At 35.9% G+C, this 20,761-nt stretch overlaps 1 protein-coding gene across 2 annotated transcripts in view; it reads right to left on the reverse strand.

The window, feature by feature from the left end:
* The window catches only part of LOC149795641 (glycerol-3-phosphate acyltransferase 3-like), an 88,374-nt gene that overhangs the window by 18,212 nt on the left and 49,401 nt on the right, over positions 1 to 20,761 (reverse strand). For both annotated transcript variants that reach the window (XR_016422378.1, XM_089965470.1), the window contains exons 9-13: positions 20,034 to 20,124; positions 19,579 to 19,694; positions 14,966 to 15,021; positions 5,506 to 5,591; positions 3,903 to 4,031 (exon numbers count right to left, since the gene is read on the reverse strand). Coding sequence is in view for 1 of the 2 variants with exons in the window: in XM_089965470.1 (XP_089821596.1) it covers positions 3,903 to 4,031; positions 5,506 to 5,591; positions 14,966 to 15,021; positions 19,579 to 19,694; positions 20,034 to 20,124 (478 nt within the window). In the remaining variant the exon portion in view is untranslated. The remainder of the gene's footprint in view (positions 1 to 3,902; positions 4,032 to 5,505; positions 5,592 to 14,965; positions 15,022 to 19,578; positions 19,695 to 20,033; positions 20,125 to 20,761) is intronic.

The following is a 20,761-nucleotide window of genomic DNA, read 5'->3' on the forward strand; positions in this document are numbered from 1 at the left end:
GACAGCAAGTTTGAGATTACTTTGTTATGGCCAAATTTATCTCTTCCATGAAGTCTGAATATGTCTGGGATCATTTAACGTATCCCTTGATTGTGACAGCAGCTAAATTCTTGTCTTCAAAGAGAAAGTAAAAGAAGTCTGCAGTCAAGGAATAGATACATAAAGTGGCATAACTTCATTAATGTGTCACCAGTCTTTGACAACACACAATTTCCCCTTCTATGTCCTCAAAGTGGGGATCTTCAGCTGTTGCAATCCTCTCCAAGATTGAAGCTCAGAACATCCCTGAAAGAAGCCAGGAGTAATGTTTTTTTTCATTGGTGATTATCTTGACTGCTTGAGTGGAGATTGCTATGACTTGTCTGGGTATAAGTGAGCAGATCATTGTTCCAGGGTGCTCACATTACATTCCAGCTGAATAAAAGAGCACACAGAGCCCATGCTTCGGGGGTTGTGGAAAAATTAAAAAGAAATGTCAAGCACTAGGTGGCCCTGAGGGGCACAGATCTGATGGAAGGTTGCTGGAGGAACAACTCTGTATCAAGAAGTTGTCCTCCCTTGATAAAAATGAGTTGGCCAGGATGATGGGCATGACAGGATCATGTCAGACTTGAATATTACCTGATATTGGGAGTACCCATAAAGGAAGAACCTTACCATGAGGCAAAAGTCTGGTGATTGTTCTGCCCCTTGCAGAGATACATCACCACAAGCAGGACCGTGTTTCATGGATATTTTGCACCCACACGTGGAAGACATTGAGAATGGCTTTCGTTTCCAAGACATTGATCTGAAGAGCTTTCTCTTGAAGAATCCCTATAGAACTTTGATTATCCGGCACCTGATTAACTGTCAGGGCATTGTACGTCAAAATATTAAAAACAGGTACATGTGCATATGCAGATATTATGATTTTGTGATGACCCAGTCTACTGTATAATACTTTTAATGTACATATTCTATTATCCGTCTATTCTCATATCCGTCATGGTCTTGGTCCCGCACCCTGACAGATAATCAAAGTTCTACTGTACCTCTGACCATTGCAGGTCCAGTAGTAAGTGGCACGAGTAGACCCAGAAGCTTTAAGAAAGTTACTCACCAGAACAATATCTTGTTTGATCCTTTCTCCAGTGCACAAGTTATACTTTCAATGCGTTTGGGAGAAAGATACCAAGTTGATGTGTGTTACAAGTTCCATATCTAGCTAGATAAAATACTGAGAAGGGATAAAGTCTGACTTCTTTACATTGATTATCCACCCTGAACTGCAAATGAGGGAAATAAGGTTGTTCATGTCATGAACCGAAAACCATAAAAAAAGAATGGTTTTTTTTTGTGTCATCCAGGAGAATGAAAAACAAACCTGTCACTGCTGAATACAGCCACTATGAATATTCTATCCTCAATCTCCCTTTCGAATGTACGTTCCCTAACAGTGTTGTGCCAAGATAGCAGTTTGTATTGTGCTGAAAGTTAAAGAGCAACTCATGTGCCTCTTTCTTTCTCACCTCTTCAAATTCATAGACCTAACAGAAGTGGAGAACTGACAGAGTGGAGCACAGACAAAATATCAATGATCATTAGTGGCCTTTTCAGATGCACAAAGTCAAATAGGGATGAAGGCAAATTTCTGTACTAGCTTTAACATGGTTGTAAAGACCTCTCTGTGTACTTTATCAACATCTAGTCAAGGTATATGCAGATAAAACATCTCTGTATGTGACACTATACCAGAAGGGTGAAAAGTTGTGTGCAATTGACTCACCATAAAACTCTTGTATTACTGGGACTGCGTGATTGCAAATGCTCCAAGAGATGCCCCATAAATTTTGTAATCTTTAAAACTGTGGCAAAGTTCTGAACGAAGAACTGAATAATGAACTGTTGTCATCATCTACCAAGACCTTGACATTTTAGGCAGAACTGATTAGAGGTGGAGGAGGGTTTAACGATGAAGACAAAATCCAGCAAATTTCGTCTATTGCTGCCATGAACTAAATTTTGACTATTCCACTGTCAGATTGGCATGTTCTGGCACTTCTGTTTCATCACCTTCATCATCAGAAAATGATGAGGTATCATAAGCATGCATCTCCATTTTGCCCAATATTTTTTAATTTTTTATATGCTGTCATTAGTGATCACATTATGGAATGTTGGTCTGGCGTGGCTGGTTTGGCTCAGTCAGACAGCTTCATAAGTGATACTGTTTCGCTATGAATTCATAGGAATGGTCTGTCCACTTGATCAGTTGGTCAGCTTGCAAGTTGGAGATAACAGAATCCTGACTACAGTAAATGAACATAGCTCATTCTTACAGCTTGAATGGTTGGTTGACAGTTGGAATGGCATACGAAAGACAGCATTTCCCTTGCGGCCCAGCTGTCTAGTGTGGTATGGTCGGTATGGCCTGCTGGCCCTATGGTCCATCTGGACAGATGGCTCACCGGTTGGAGATCCTGATTACTGAAATCATATATAACTCACTTGTACAGCTGGACTGGTTGGTTGGCAGCCTGAATATCATATCAAAGACAACAAATGCTTTGTGGACAGGCCGGCCATCCATCCAGTATTAGTTAAATTGCAAATCTTTATATAAAGCTTGTTTCTTTAATATTTTCATGTGCAGACAGGGTTGATGATGGCAAGCCCTCACACCTCATTTACATGGTTGCCATCAGGTTTCTAAGCTTATCCCCAGGACATAAACAAGATTTTTACTTGTCAACTCATGGACAACAAAACCTACTGAATCATACTGATCAGATACGGTTCCAAGGCTTGATTTGACTTGACTGTTTTTAGCTTTCTACTGTATTCATCAACAGAGAATGTTGTGGCACTGTTTCTGCAATGACATAAGGTGGGGTGGGGTGGAGAGGCAGCGCAACATCACCAATGACAGAAACCAAAATTATTATATACTCCTTTTTTCTCCATAACTTTACATTGTCAGAATAGCTGCAGTATTCTACGATACTGAACACCTTCACATTGCATTGCATGAAATTCTTTAACTAAACTTGAAACAAGTTGCTACTGCTGGCAGTGAAAAAGTGACTGCTGTATCTCACTTCCCACTAATGTGGACCTGACAATAAACTATACGTAACAAAATGGTCCAAAAGGTTTTACACCAAGGTGTCAAAAATGTGTTAATGATGTAAAATCTCACTCCACATGAAACACTGCATATAATAAAAACCCTCTCCATTCCCAATGAGAGGTACAAAACACCTTAATACAGTCATAGCTTTGAGCACAATATGCCAGTTGTGTCATACAAATATATATCAGTGATGTTCTAAGCAGGTTTTGTTCATATTTAGTTTCAATTACAACCATCTTAATTCCAATAAACAACATATACGAAAGAAATTACAAAATTTTAGCATTTTTTCATTTATCAAATTATCGCTTATGGTTAACCTTTTAATGTTTATGATTTAATGTTTGTTGTGTGTGGTTTAGTGTTTATTATTTCTTGTTGAAGTTTTAGACAGCACTTATCATTCATTCATTGTTCATTTAGCATTTTTTACATTTCATTCTTTGTTCCATTTGCATTTCAAAGGAGTACAAATTTTAGGGTCTGCAGAATAATTAAAAAACCACTCTCTCAAAGTCTCATCAATATAATGTTGCTTAACAAATTTGCTTCATATCTCAATTATCCTGTGGAAACCAAACTGATGACAGGCAATGTACTTACGCTACGGCTCAGTCAACTTTGTCAAGCTGAGCCCTAATTAACAATAAGTTATAAAATTATTCCCATCTGAGAAGAATCTTTTCTCTTTATGGAAAAATATGCATCTAATGTATAAAAAAAAAGTTATTGAATAATCACTTGACAACAGCAAAGTCAATGGACAATTTTTCCCCCTTAAGAATACCTTTTTGCTCATGGGTGGAAGGTACCATACATCAACCACTAATGCCCAGCTGGTCATGATATCAAAGACATGTCGCACCAACCCCATCTTACTACTGTTCCAATATGCATCACTGAACCGAGGATCATACTGGAAAAAAGACCCTGCATGTGAGAAAGTAATTACACAAAACATTCTGCTAGTCTAGAGAAGAAAAAAAAATAGGTGTGAGGAGGCAAGTATTCTAAACAATATATGTGTGAAAGTGGGTAATCTAAACTAACATAACATACCTACCAACCACTGAGAGGTATAAGCATAGCCTAAGTGGCAAAAAAGCATAATCTTAGCTTAAAAAGAATAATCTATAAATAAATGCCATAATTACAACAGAGTGTAAAAAAAAAATATACAATAAGTTTTGCTACTAACCTAGACCAACAGCTAGTTAAAGTTCTTGTCAAAAACAAAGTCCATGTGAATTAGTACCAGAATACAAACATAACACTCTGAGACAAATTATATATAACACTCACTTTAGCCTACATATTCAACTTTTGCTGAGTGATCACAAGGTCAGCTCAATAAATTCCACAACAAGCACAAGGATGTGCTGTATTATATCTTTCTTCTATTTAAATTCATAGTGCACAAATAATTTATCCTTTTTCTGATCAGACATGTTTTAAAGTTTATAAAGATCCCTTTCCTCAAACATTCTTTCAGTCATAGAAAATCCACCTGTTTTGCTTAACATCTGTTGCCATTATTTTATTACAGAAAAGCATATACTGGTCCACAATCCAATTTTATTAATATAATGAATCTGCGAGATAAGGTTTCTTGGAAATGTGTCATACACAGCTGTTATAAATAAAAAAATAACAAAAATACACCTAGGTCTACAATGGCAGTCTTCTTTTTTCTTAGAATAGTCTCAGATTTATATGATGTGTGACATTAAATGATGATAATAAAAACAACCAACTTTTATTGCTTTATTTTTTTATTTTCTTTTTAATGTACTAAAAAAGCATAATCCATATTAAAAGCGTTATAAGTAATTAGATGCACAAAAGCCAAACGATTAGGCCAAAATTGTAATGATTAGCAGGTATAATGTAATCATTGTGCTGATGAGTCCATTTAATATTCATTAAAGAATGGTGGAGTCTTTGCAGAAATGCCTTTAAATTGCCTCTTTAAAAACCATTGTTGCTAGTTGTATATGCATTAAGTGTTTGTGTGATTTGTATTTTTAATGTAGCTTGAACAATTTTTCAGTCAATTCGCTACGATGTCTGCAGTGTGGCAGTTTATAGTGATGTCTAGCACTGGGGCAGCATGCTGCAGAAATGTAGCATGATATCCCACCCAGTCACATTATCCTGACACCAGGCCAACCAGTCCTAACACTAACCTTTAATGTTGAGCGCTAAGCGAGGCAGCTGTTAGTACCATTTTTGTAAGTCTTTGCTATGACTCGGTCAGGGATCAAACTCACGACATCCTGCATCCGAGAATGACATTACCCAATGGAATCATAGTTAAGTTCTTGCACAATTAAGTCCCCCAAAACACATCTTCTTCAAACTTAAACTTTCACAAGCACCCTAACATTTACCTTTATGGCAACTGGATAAACTGTTTTGCTGACTTCAAATCCACCTTTTTTAAACATCATCACGGATGTATTATTTACACAGGTGCCTGAAATGGGGAGAAAAAAAACCCCGATTACATTTTTAAAAAATGCACATAAAAAAACTAAAACAATAACAGGCATAAGGATTTATAATTACTATCCATCCCAAAAGTTCTGGGGAACTTTATCACAACTGCTATAATATACCATCTACAGTGTGCTATAATATACCATCTACAAAAATTGACTTTCAAAACATGAATGCAAATTTTCTGAAAGATGGTATGTGTATCTCACAATCCGCTAATGATGGTGTGGGATGTTTCTTGTTTAATTCTGTTGAAGGAAAATTTAAAAACTATAGCACCATAGCATTCTCCAATCTTTTTCACAATAAATATTAGCATTCCACACCCAACCCTACATTTCTAAGCTCACACAGGAGGGTGGATCAGCTTTATACATTGGCACAAACCTAAATCAAACGGTCATAAGTGTCACCTAAAAATAGCTGACAAACTTCAGTGATATTGCTTATTCTTAATACTATTATTTGAGTAACTGCATATAATGGAAAGCCTGCTACCTCAAACTTTCAGTACTTAGTTTCTGATCCATTTGTTTTCAATTCTTGTCCCTTGCTCTGTAGCAAACTGCTGTATAGCAGCAATTCTTCCAGATTTTACATACAGTGGAAATCTTCATTCTTGTCAAGCATAGGAAATTTTTTGGGGGGGAGATTGCAATACATGGAATTCATTATTGATCGAACACTAAAATTATCCATCTCTCTTTCTTCCTGCCCAACTCAGTTAGGGCTCCACTAAAATCAAAATTCCCTCTCTAATTCAGCCTACTACTTGTCATATTCTCCAGCATACATACCTAATTCCATAAATGTAGCATTACTCAAACAACAGAAGTTAATTTGAAAGCTAAATTCTGATCATTATGATCCTTAGTGAATATTCAAACCTATCATTACACATTGCCCTGGACATTTACTGCATACTTGTGGATAGCACATGTATATTATGTTTTACAGGCAGATTAAATAATGGCTGGAATTAAAAACTGAAATGGGTTAAGACCATTCAGTACTAAGAGATACATGTATAGAAGATAATATGCATCATATTCACATTTCAATACATTTTAGGTAAAGATAATATTTACAATAAATAGAGAATTGTCATCAATTTTGTGTTTCTGTATATTTAACTGAAATTATAACTTTTAATGAACCAATTTCATTTATCTGCAACCAGCCAGTAACCAGGTACAATAATAGTCATATTTTTACAGGATCTGCAATTAAGAATAGAAACCATACAATGGCTTGCACAGTCTTTAGAATAAAATGTTTTTCTTAAATCAAGACTGATTGATAAAATGTTTTTTTTTTAAAGGTAAGTAATGTGATATGAAAATTCAATATCCGCTTTATCAATACCATCCTACTGTTGCATTGTTCATTATAAGATACTTCCTATTCTCAATAATTCTGGACTATTTCCCAGTTCTGAAAATGCCACATTTGATATACGTTTATATTTATGATGGAATGCCACTATTGCTTTTTCACCATAAGAAATCTCTAGTTTTGGAATAAATCTTCTCATTTTTAAAAATTCCAATCTGAAAAAGAAAGCAATTTTTTCTAAAAATGTTTCTTTGATAATACATACCTGATCACAATATATTAAAAGAGCTACTACTACCCTGTAAATCCAGCCCTCCCAGATTAAAACCATTTTGCTAAGAAGCTAAAAGTTCTCTGCCCACCTAGGTGGCAGTTTGAGTGATCTCTACTTTATACTGGGATTAGCAGCAAATCCCATGAAATCACGAGTTACTACTGGACCAGAAGGCATGCTCTCTATATAGATGTAACGGCACGGAGGCTGAGAGGGTGTAAGTGTATTATAATCAGATAAGTATTACTGAAGAAACATATTTAACGTGAAAAAATTAGGTTCTTCTTCAAATAGGTTACTCTACCATAATACCTTAGGAGAATAGGTGGAGGGGATAATCCCCTTACCCCACAGAGACCATCTCTAATTACCTAAGGTATGTGAGACAGCTGAAAGATAACTTGACTGGAAAATAGACTCCATATGTTGGGGAACAGCTTTAAAAAGGAAAATGTTTCCCTCCTGCATATCCAGAAGTTGTGAAGTCAATTTCTTATGAAGCTGTCAATGACCCTGGATGGTAACCTTTTGCGCTACAGCTATAGGTTCCTCCAGACTGAGTTGAGCCTTTTAGGATAAAAGAAGTGTACTCAGATCTCCATCCCACTTCATCAGTAATAACAGAAAACAGTTTTGCTCATATTCAATATTTGTGGCAACATTCCTAACTTTGTGAGCTGAGATGCAAAGCAAATTCATAGCTGTGAGGTTATTTCTGATATCCAGAACGAATAACCCATTTTATCCAGGAAGAAAGTGCATTAATATATCATCATTTCCCTCTGTGAGAGCAAGAGGCATTATTACCCTTGAAACAACGGCTTGGTCTTCCTTAAGTACCACTTTACAACTCACAATGGGTTCTGTAGATGACCTTGAGACGAAGTGTCCAAAGTAGACAGGAATTATTACCAAAGTCTGATTACCCACAAATGTTAACCTGTTCATCGCAATGAAAGCAGGGGCCATCATGACTGATACCAACCCATCTTGTCAGAACTGCATGTACATGGGTCTATCAACAAGGCATGTATTCACTGATTCTGCCTGCCGTTCACCAATGTAACATGGCAGTAGGACTTACATTAAGTGAACCAATGAGGCACATCTAGGTTAGTACCCATGACAGATTCCACTTGGGAAAGGATCGAACATCAGTGGATGATGGGATATGTCTTTGGTTTGTCTGATATCCTCTCTTCCATGATAATGCAGTGTATCAGTTATTGTAGAACAGTAGTTTTTAATTGTGATTGATGATAAATGTTTCTCATTGAAGAGCCATAGAATTCAGCTACTGAGGTATGGATACCTTCAGAGGTATAAAGTGTTCTTCTGCGCAACATTGTGAGAATGTATTCCACTGCCTTCAAATGTTTTTAAGGTGGAGGGCTTTCTCTACCCCTGGTTGTGAAAACTGTTGGTTCCTGAGTACCTATTTTAATAAGATCTAGACATGCAGGCTCAGGAACTCTTCTCTGGGATGAAACATCTGCTGTTGTGGTTGCTTGCGCAGATGAGGGAATATCTCAATTTCCTGGTGATTCTGTTGCAAGATTGATGAGGTTGATCCAAGATTTCCCATTTGAGTGGAGTAATCAAGATGAGGTGACAGATTCTTTTGCTTCCAGTATCACCTTCAAAACTGAGGTGTTAGAGAAGAAGTGTATACATTTGGCTGTTCCAATCTATAGTGTTACGTGTTTAGGCTCTTTCAAACAGTAACAAGAAAAGAGTGCAGACAACAAGCTTTGTAAAATTTAACAAATAATTTATTTCCCTAGAAAAACAAGATAAAAATGAGAAAAAGAACTTACACTTTTACAAATCAAATCCATAATAATCAAATAATAATCCAAGAATTAAAAAAAATTGAAGTCCTAGTAATAAAAAGTCCTAATGAAACTGAGTTTGAATCCCAATGAAATCCAAAATGGAAGGCGACAACGTACGCTGTGGTCAGCATCGTACTGATGTGTCAACAGTTCATTGCTGAATCACAGAAAATAATATTCCAGTGTTTGAATTCTGTGTAATATCTGATAACTGTCCTTGTTCTAGAATTCATTTAGAGCGTAAGTATTTCCAGGGGAAAATAATCTCTTGGAATCTAAATAATTTGAAGAAAATAAAATAATTAGCCCCAAATACTGGTCACAACATAAAACACTTTAACTTCTCAAATGTTAAGACAAGTAATGACTATTCTTTCTCAAAACATCAATAAAAAAATCTAGCTACAATGCAAAACAGATGCCCAGATGTGGGTCAATCCTCTGGAAAAACCTAATTGATATATGTTATCTGTCATGTACTCCAAGAATGGCCTCGATTCACTTTATGAATCTTACTCTGAGAAAGAATTTTTAAAAATAAAAAGCAGTTTGTTTACTTCATCTCTACCTAGTTCTGAATTAAGTTCAGGAACTAGGTCAGCATTAGATACAAAGTTTCTATTATTAGTTGTTTACGAAAAACAGGTCAAACAGAACTGAACTGAATTTTTGTAACAATGTCAAATCCAGTAAATAAAGTTATATTACAACAGCATGTAATGGAATAAAATTTTTAAAAAAAAAATAAACAAACAATTAAATTAAATCAAATATAAATTAAATCAAAGATGCATAACATTTGGGTCAAAGACTGGTGTCATACTGCAGTATGAACAAGACATCATAGGTTGATCCTATTGGGCACCTACTGTGTGAAAACTGAGGGATGAAGATACCATTCCGTTTGTATTAGTTTTTATGGGGCAATGAGTCCACCAAAATATTATCTGGCCTAGGATATGTTGAACTTGGCCTTGGATCTGTCCTTAAGAACACCACTTTAGAAAATCCCAAACAAGAATACAAAGGTCTGGGGTCTGGGTTCCACCTTGCCATTAGAGATAAGTCACCACAGCGGAGTTGTCAAACTGAATGAGAACTCCATTCCCGTACAGGATCTCCAGCTACCAATGAAAAGCTTTCAGAATGGTTTTCATCTCAAGAATGTGAATATATAAATAATGATAATGAGGGGGCCACATTCCATTGGTATCCCAAAATGATAGATGCCCCCCCCCCCCCCATCCAACCAGTCCTCTTTATCCATACAGATTTTAATTACTGGAGGTTGTACTTCAAGAGGTATCCCTGACACGAGTCCAGTTTGGTTTCCCTATCTTTGAGATGGAAACTTATACTGTGCTGATTGTGAAAGTTGATCTAATGGTCAAAGGTTTGACCTTTATTTGGACCACATAATCATTGTAATCGGAGCCCAAGAAGATAACATAGGACTAAGACATCCACTGCTGCAATGAGCAAACTCAGCAGGTGAAGAAATTCTGTAGTGGGTGGATTGTTTCAAACAGGCAAGGAACTGACCATTGTACTAATTCAATTCTTGTTCCTGGGTTAGACATACTCTGTTTACTTGAATGTTGAGTTCCAGACCTAGATGACCAAAATCTTGGACTGGTAGGAAGTCAGAGATGTCTGTGTTGACAAGAAGACTGAGAATGAGAAGGAGTGTGATATAAGTTGCTCCAAGATATAACTAGACTGCTGTTTTGTAGACTGGAGCTTCTGTAGGTGAATGACAGGTCTTTCTGGAAGTCATGTGAGTGGTTACATGGTCACACCTCTTTCAAGTCCACAATGGACAGCATTTAGAACCTGCTGTTGCATTCCATCATCAACCCAAGAGCACAAAGAGTTGACTGACAAACAAGCACAGAAGGAACTGCTGCTCATTGACTTCTGTCCATAAATATGCAAGTCTGACATATTCAAAGAATGACAACCTGAGAAAACTATCCACATAGAGTGGTTGTCAGTCTGGTCTTGCCCATGGTCTAAACCTGTAAGAAAAATCAGAGCAGGCAATATATACTATTATGAATGTAGTGCAGCATGCATCCTGTTTATGAACTTAAAGTGTTAGTGCAAAAGTTGCACACAATAACAAATATCTATGAAAACATGCACATGGCCTGTACAGGTAGAGAATTGGAGCACTGCTATTAATACTTAAAAGGTGGGCACTAAATAATCAGTTTTAGTAATAAATTACTGCAGGAAGGCCAACTTTTGACTGCCTATACAGGTAAAATCACTTAAGTGTTGCTTACAGTAACTAAGAAGTGGATGCTATGAGTAAGCCATGTATAAGAAATTTACCTGTGTGAATCCAACAACGGCAGAGGCTATTCAGTAATATATATACCAGGTTTTTTTTTATAGTACACACCATTCCTGCACAAAAATGTCACTGAAGCATTATTACTCATACTCACAAAGTAGATGCTACAATATCCATAGTAAGAAATGCTACAAGGTCCTTTGACATTCTATTAGTAAAGTGTCATGCATATAACTATTGAGTGGATGCTAATACAATACAGAAAACCTACCCATTATATATCTGGATGTAGTGTAAATTATAATGCAATATTAAATGAGTTTTCTATGTCATGCATCACACCTGCACTTATTAATATTGTTATAACAATGTGAGGGGATACTATCATGACTGTTGCAAGTATGTACCAAGGGTGCCTAAGTGTGTTAAGATGGCAAAGTCATAACACTGAAAAGTCAGAAACTTCGTTTTCATTGACAGAAAGAATAGAAGAGTTGGAAATTTATACTTAGAGTATACTTCTCTTCTCCAACTTATTTTATGGTACAAAACTTCCACAATGCTTGTATAGATTTTGCAAGGCCTCTGTAGAGAGCATGCTACTTGGCATTAGCGGAAGTATTAACTTAAGATTTTATGGGATTTGGCACCAATCCTGGTATAAAGGGAAGATCATTCGAATTGCCACCTAGGTAGGCAGATAATTTTGAGCCTTTTTGCTAAAATGTTTTCATCTGGGAGGGCTGGATTTGTGAGGTAGTAGCAATTCTCCTAAGTTATTATGATTCAATAATTTAATTTCAGAAATGAAAATGTGAACAATGCATAAAAAAATGAAAATTTGTTGCCAATAATTATACGTGTTTGAAGTTTAAAGATTCCAACCAGGATCTCTTGTAAGTGTGACTGAAAGAATTTCATAATATCTATTACTGCATTCACCACGTCATGCTGACTTTTTACCTCCCCAACCCTTCGCCTCAGCTATACACCATGCATTTTTGATTATAATAATGTTCAAACTTTACAATGCCCATAACAATGAGTGGAATATTGTTCGTCTTTTCCATTCCATGGTAAATGTAGCCATAGTGAAGACATAAAATTAGTAATAAGATGTTTCAAAAACATTAATGCAGTAGAAAACAACTGACATGGTGACCAAGAGGAGTCCTGCATCTGATCCAATGGAACAGCCTGAAATGGCCTTAAAGGTTGAATAAATATCACTGACACCTAACAGGTAGTATGTTTGTGAAGTATTTTTGTACCTTGTCAAGGATAAAATGGCATATGAACAGATGACAAGTCTATTTCTGCCTTTAACATACAAGAAATACAAACAATAAGTCAAAACATAAAATGGCACCAAATTGACAGACCTTGTAATGATGAAAAGACCATCAAATTTGGTATATGTATTTATAAAGTATCATATCATAGGCTATGAATCATACTGATATGTGGCAGAGGTGTTTCACCATTACTGGTCATGGTGCTGTAGAACTGCACAAGCTGCAGTTCAATGATGGATGGTCTGCATGCATACATTAGAAGTCCTCAGAGAAGTAACATGATTGCTGGTTGATCAAGAAAAGGATTGCTAATAAACAGCTAATGTTTGGAAAGATTTGATCCTCTGGATTGATAGAAGATGGATTAGACTTTTCGCATATGGGCATGAAGGTCAGTTCACACATGAATGAATGAATTGTAAGCCATCCGGAATCTATCATATGAATGAGATGACCCACCCAACACTAATTCTGACAAGTACAGTTGTTCTCTGCCTTGCCAGTAATGTAAAAAAAAACCTGAAGCAAGAAGTTATGGAGAACAACATCATGGTCTAGAACAAGTGAACGTGAAACAAGATTACAATGTACTGTGTTTACCTTGGGACAGAGTATTTGTTGGAACACCATAACATTTTAAAGTAATTTTTTTTGTGCACTGTATACTCTGAGACACAATGTATCTTTTTTATCGCAAGTTGTGGGACACCTTTGAAATCATTCGAAAATTACATGTCAACAAAATGCACTCAAACATAAATTTTATTAAATAATAAATATTAAACTGTGTAATGAAGATAAAAATCCACTGCAGCATAACATCATCAAACCAACCCTTCTTCTGTACTTGTACAATCCATCCATTCAAACCTTCGAGTACAACCAAACACAATTTATTTCTCTATAACTCACATCAATGTTGTTGTTGGGTTTAACGCCATTTTTCAGCACACGATAGGCTATACATGGCGGCTAGTATTAACGGTGGAGGAAGAACCCGGGAAAACCCCAGAAAGAACCACCGACCCACGAGAAGCTACTGACAAGCTTTCTCATATACCCACATTGGCTGAATCCGAGACTCGAACCCACGCAGACAGAGGTGAGATGGCAGTGATCCGTAATGGACAGCACGTTAGACCACTCAGCCACTCGGGGCCCATTCACATCAATGAACAATGTGTTGTGCGTTATCCACCATAAACGTTACTACATCATGGATTCATATGCCAGCTGGCATAAGCTACATATACAGAGTTTAATAATCTAGTTATGTTCTTAATAAATTGCTCATGATGGAAAAATAAATAAATGATAACAATATAAGGTTAATTTCTTAATTTTATTATCAAGTAAGTATTTTATTTATCTATTTTATTGCCACAAACAGAGATGGGGGAAGCAAATTCAACACATTTATTTTGTTCCTCAGATCTTGGAACATATGACCTAGGTGAAAAAATGTTTTTAAAAAATTATTTTATCGTGTCCCAATATATACAGTATGACACTTTATATGCCCATCCCATGTTTTATAGTCCTCTATGTAGATGAATGAAATTTTTGTGCAGCAATCGCTTTTCTTCTTTCAGCCAGTAATCTTGAACTTTTGATTATAAAATCAATATGCTTCTTCCTTACACCATATAAAAGCCATCCACAAAGGATGGTTTAAGTCTGCCATGCAGGATTAATATTATTAAACAGAAACCATTTTGTTTCTTTCAATCACACAGACCTTAGCCTTGACTTTTGACCACAAAATCAGCATGCTTCTTCCTTACGCAAGTGCAAGCCATCCACAGTTTGGTAACTGTAGGTGGTGGAGAACTGGATACTTTGCAGAAACTATTTACCTACTTTCAGTCACATGACCATAGAGCTTTTGACCCTTATGTTGACAAGGTACTTCCTTACCTCAAGTGCAAGTGATCCACAAATGTTTGGTAACTTCAGCTGGTGGACAACTATAGGTACTCTTATGAGACAAGTATGTCAGTATCCCCACTGTTTTATTTTTATTTCTTTAATTATGGGTCCCCAGAATAGTTTCAATTTCAAAACAGTGTGATGAAATTCTGCTCATAATAGTTTCTAAATTTTGTTTTTGGATTTTCCTAAGTACTCAGTTGAAATTCAATTCATTGGTACTGAAAAGGATAAACATGTACTTATTAATACTAAGGAAAAAAATGATTTTATTATAAAAGCAAAACAAAACAAAACAAAACAAAATAGCCAAAACAAGGAAATAATGGAATACTGTATTGCAGAGATTGATCATACAAATAAATAAAAATAAGTCAGATTTACCTTCAGGAAATATTAAAACAGGCAATTTATTGGTGTCTTCAACATGTTCTCTCATCCTAAAAATGACGAGAATGAGATTGTCAGAAAACTTTTACAAACAAAGTGTATGCAAACTTAATAAGACATTTGTATTTGTTAATGGTCATGACAACAAATGTTAACTGATGATGGTGACAAGCCAGGCAATAGAACATAAGTTGTCTTGTACTTTTATGACAGGAAACTGACAAGTGCAATACATATGGCACATTATATACCTGTACTGACATGGTCTCAGAGCGGATTCTCAAACAAATGACTCATGGCACAAACAAATTACAATTCTTTAAACTATTCATAAATATGATAAGACACCAACATGCAAACTGAGCTGCTACAATATGTTACTCATGAATCCTTGACATCTAAAATAACATATGTTTAAAATTCTGTATGTGCCAAAACATTTTGAGCCATGCATATCATCACTCACAATTTGAAAATCTTCCAGACATAAATATTTGCATAGGGTCTTCATGAAACCATCTTTTGTGAATGAAACAATCAGGTGAGAGCCATTATAGCACCATCCAACAAAACCTTGAAGGCCCACACTGAAGCTGGAGGCTCCATGTCTTAGCATGGATACTATGTGTTCTGTAAACCTGTTTTTAACTTGTTCAAAGAGCCTTCCTTCAAAGAAGCACTCAGTTCACCATAGTGTGACTATGCCTGCATATGGGACTAGCACTTAACTGGAAGATGAAGATGGATAAGTACATTGTATAGAGTAAACTTTTCCACGCAATGATTAAATAAGTGGCTAAGTTTTCATTACAGAACTGATAAAGATGGAAGTCATCGAGTTAATTTTCCTTTTATATGAGCTTGACCAAGAGGTATGTAAACCCTAACCTTGAGACAGGAAACATGACTGTGATATATAACACTGCATCTAGGCATCATATACAAATTACTAATTAAAAGTTTCTTAAAATATTTTGAGTTGCAAAAAACAATTTTTTCAAGTAAAATGTCTCTTCAAAAATACTTACACCATCATAATACCTTAGGACAACTACTACTACTACTACTACCTTGCAAATCCAGCCCTTCCAGGCTAATAAATGTTAGGTAAAATAGGTGGCAGTTAGAATTATCTCCCCACGATACAGGGATTGGTGCCAAACCCCATGAATACTCCAATTACTATTGAAGCAGAAGGCGCACTCTCAATATGAATGTAAATATGCATAGGCTGGGTGGATGTATGTGTATTATGATCATGTAAGTATTTTTGAAGAAACATTTTACAAGAAAAAATTAGTTTCTTCTTCAGATTTGTTACCCAAGCCTGTGTTACAGTTGACAGCCTTAGCACATGTGAAAATTAAGAACAGTAGTTTCTGCTTTACTACTAGGATAAAATGGGCCAATTTCTCATTCAATGACTCTAGTTGTCCTTAATTCTAAAAATATATATTGTATCCTCACTGCCTCATTTTGAATTTGATCACCATATAAAACAATGTCCCAAAAAACATAGGCTGCCTACCGAATACTGTTTGGTTGCCATACACATCATTTAGTTTAACACTATTCAATTGCAAAATTATATCTGTGTAATTGAACCACGTAATCCAATTACATCAAAAAGGCACATGTGGTGGCATCCTTACCACATTTCCGATAAGGTAAAGTCATGTGTTAATTGGCTACTAATGGGATTAATCATCACAGAAAACACCTCATATGCTCCCAGGCATTGATATTGACACAATCTTGATAGGGTGCCATTGATTAATGATAATCTGTTTGATGGACTATCAGCAGGGAGATAAAAAGAATATATTGGCAAGACAAACATATATCGACTGTAATAAAGTTAACATTTCCTAATCATGATACCCTAGAAGAATAGATGAGAGGTGGAGAGAGATATATGCCCTTACCCAGGAAAGACTATCTCTGGTCAACTGAAGTATGTGAGACTGCTTCTAGATAACCCTACTGGGGAAGAGACTCGGAGAGTCTTCAAAAGGGAAAATATATTCCTCCTGCAAATGCAGCCTAAGTCATAAAGGCGCATCCTTATGCAGCTGTTGAATGACCCCGGAAGGTAACGTGTTGCTACAGGTCCCACCAGACTGATTGCAAACAGGACCACCAATGGTTGATCCCACTGGGTACATATCTGAGTGAAAACCGAGGGATGAAGAGACTATTCTGTATTAGTTGATTGTTCCTGGACAAAGACTCGGCTAATAGGTTAGATGTCTCTGAGTATGGTGAACTTGTATGGTGAATTTGTTGTTGACAATTCCATTTAAGAAAGTCTCACACCTAGATGCAAGCGTCTGGGGACTTGGTTCCTCCTTACAGTCAAGAGAAGTCACTATTATAGATCTGCCAGACAGAATGAGAACTCCCTTGCCATTTAAATATTCCTGCCACCAGTGCAAGGCTTTTAAAATGGCTGTTGTCTCTAGAACCTTGATATGCAGATGTCTTTCCTGGGGAGACCATGAACCACAGAATTGGTGGTATTAGTTGGGCTCCTCAGCCTTCTATATTTGCATTGGTAGAGACTATAATCTTGGGTGGCTGTACTTGCTGAGGTATACGCACCATGAGCCAAGTTAGGATGCCCCAATTCTGTAAATAGCGCCTAAATTTGTGTCCAGATAGAGGATGGTCCAGTAGGCAAACATTTGGCCTCCAATGGGACAGACAAATCATTTGTAGCAGGCATATAAAAAGGTGACCTAGGACAATGAGGTCTGCTGCCACGCTGAGCAAGCCTACTGGGTGAAGGAATTCCATGCAGATGGAATTTTCGTCGAAAGTAAAGAAGCCAACATGGTTTGGATTTTCAATGCCTGATCCTGAGGGAGATGAAGTATGTTGCCGATGTATAAACTCGATAACTAGGTGAACAAATTCTAACACTTCTAGTGGAAACACTATAATCTTGACACTGACATAGAAAGTGAAGTTTGAAAATTTTAAATGTTTAAAAGAATTAAATTATTTTTCAGTCCATTTTTATCAATACTGCACTTTTATTTATTTAGACTTAGATAGGAGAACAAGCTGCAGGGGGCCACAAGGGAGACTATACATTTAATCAATACAAACTGGCAAGCTATTAATCCGATTTTCCTTACTGTTTTGCATTCCTTAATTGTTTGGTTTTGTCATTTTGATAATTATATTATTACCAGAATGACAAAAGCTTACAGCTTTGATGCGCAATGATGTTCAATTCAACTATGGCATCATCAGATGAAATCAAGTAAAATGGGTATGATAGCCTTCTTGTGTAGATTATGATGCATAACTGACATGGTACCAGACTATCAGGTAGTCATGACCAGCTCTCTTCCTTTATAAAAATACAGCATTTTGTGTAGATTATGATGCATAACTGACATGGTACCAGACTATCAGGTAGTCATGACCAGCTCTCTTCCTTTATAAAAATACAGCATTTTGTGTAGATTATGATGCATAACTGACATGGTACCAGACTATCAGGCAGTCATGACCAGCTCTCTTCCTTTATAAAAATACAGCATTTTGTGTAGATTATGATGCATAACTGACATGGTACCAGACTATCAGGTAGTCATGACTAGCTCTCTTCCTTTATAAAAATACAGCATTTTGTGTAGATTATGATGCATAACTGACATGGTACCATACTATCAGGTAGTCATGACCAGCTCTCTTCCTTTATAAAAATACAGCATTTTGTGTAGATTATGATGCATAACTGACATGGTACCAGACTATCAGGCAGTCATGACCAGCTCTCTTCCTTTATAAAAATACAGCATTTTGTGTTGATTATGATGCATAACTGACATGGTACCAGACTATCAGGTAGTCATGACCAGCTCTCTTCCTTTATAAAAATACAGCATTTTGTGTAGATTATGATGCATAACTGACATGGTACCAGACTATCAGGCAGTCATGACCAGCTCTCGTCCTTTATAAAAATACAGCATTTTATGTAATAGCCACAAATACGTTTTATAGTATGGTCACTCAAGACATTCTTAAGACAGACAAAAATAAAACTGGAGGAAGCACTAATCAGATTGATTGATTGTATTTTAACTGCACACCAGCAGGGTTAGGCTAATTAGCGATAATCAGACAAAACTGGATAAATATGTCATGCCTTAGGACTCTTAAGAACTACAGCATATAAATTTAATATCCATGAAAAATGATGTAAATTTAAATATTAAGACAGCTGAGAGAATATCCTGATGATTAATCATAACTATTTTAAATGATATTAATATAATTGTTTTATCACACAGATTCCATAACAAGACACTGATATTTAAATGAAAATATAAAATATTTCAGAATTATTAAATCTTTCTTACTTATATGTACTTATATATCTGTGTGATATCCTCAAGAAAGGTAACCCTTCTTAAAAGACCAAGTTCCTGCTACAAAATGGTAACTTAATAAGAGGACCACTGTACACAAATTTACACAAATTTCATATTATGAATGCTGAAGAATAAAGTGTACTGGCTAACAGTTTGTGACATTAATGCATATGACACTGTTATAAATATTGCAGATTCAGTACAAATACAGATAATTACCTTTTAGCAACAAGATGTCTATCTTTAACTTCGGACCTCTCAAACCATATATGTGATGTGGCACGTGCCATGGCCCTCATAATTATACCCAAGAAACCTCCATGAGATTGGCCAACCTATAATTATGGGGAAAAAAAGATATCTGATTCTATTGGAAATGTAAATCTATATAAACATAATGGAAATCAAAATGATTGCTTAAAGAAATCCTACTTAAAATGAAAACGATCAAAGGCAGTTGGCAAATATTTGCCAACAATGAAAGCAAAAACCTAGCACAGGATGAATTCTCACAAATACTAACAACTGATGGTAGCATTAAAGCTGAGAGAAAATTCATCCTATATTTCAACTAAATGTCTGCTTTTAATTACAAAACATACTAAAATTTATATACAGTTTATATTGTCTATGTCATGAAATCTAAATGCCTTAAAGTTAATAGCTGAACTTACCATGGCATAACAGTTATCACCAGACAATAAAATAACATCAATAGGTGAAGTGTGGTTGGCAACACAAATGCCATTCTTTGCTCGATTTTCACTGAAAAAGAGAAATTAAAACTAGAATAACTTTGATGGCTCACCAATCAATGTTTTTTTTAAGACCCTCTAGCCACCCACAAACACCTTCAGATAATGAACCAAGGGTCACAAGACAAAATCTGTTATACAGAAAAATTATGAAATGTCATTTTTCGATAACTAAATATACAATTTGGTCAAAAGAATATACAACAAATCTACTTGAATAGAATTGCTAGGAATTCATGCTAAGACCATTTATTTTTAACTTCCAAAGTCCTGAAACCATTTTTGATATTCTTGAACTATAGTTCAAGATTTTCAAATTAGCTGCTGTTGCAACCATGTTGAATAAATGCAAGGTACCATTTTTGTTTAGAACCAGCTAGATATCGTAAGAAGCCTTTTGGTGAAAACCTGATGTTGAAATGACCTTCACATCTGGTGAAGTAGCAGAAAATTAAAATTTGCAAGATGACTGCCATGGTGGCTATATTTGATGTCAGATCAGCAGCATTTTTATTCAAGACCAACTAGAAACTATAAGAATTCTGGCAAAATCTATGTCAATATACTTTTCCATTTAGGAGTAGCAGCAACAAGATTTTCAACATGGTTGCAATGGTAATCCTATTCATGGTCAGATCACCATTTTC

The sequence above is a fragment of the Sinohyriopsis cumingii genome, chromosome 7 (genome assembly GCF_028554795.1).
Source record: "Sinohyriopsis cumingii isolate HCF-2022 chromosome 7, ASM2855479v2, whole genome shotgun sequence".
NCBI lineage: Eukaryota > Metazoa > Mollusca > Bivalvia > Unionida > Unionidae > Sinohyriopsis > Sinohyriopsis cumingii.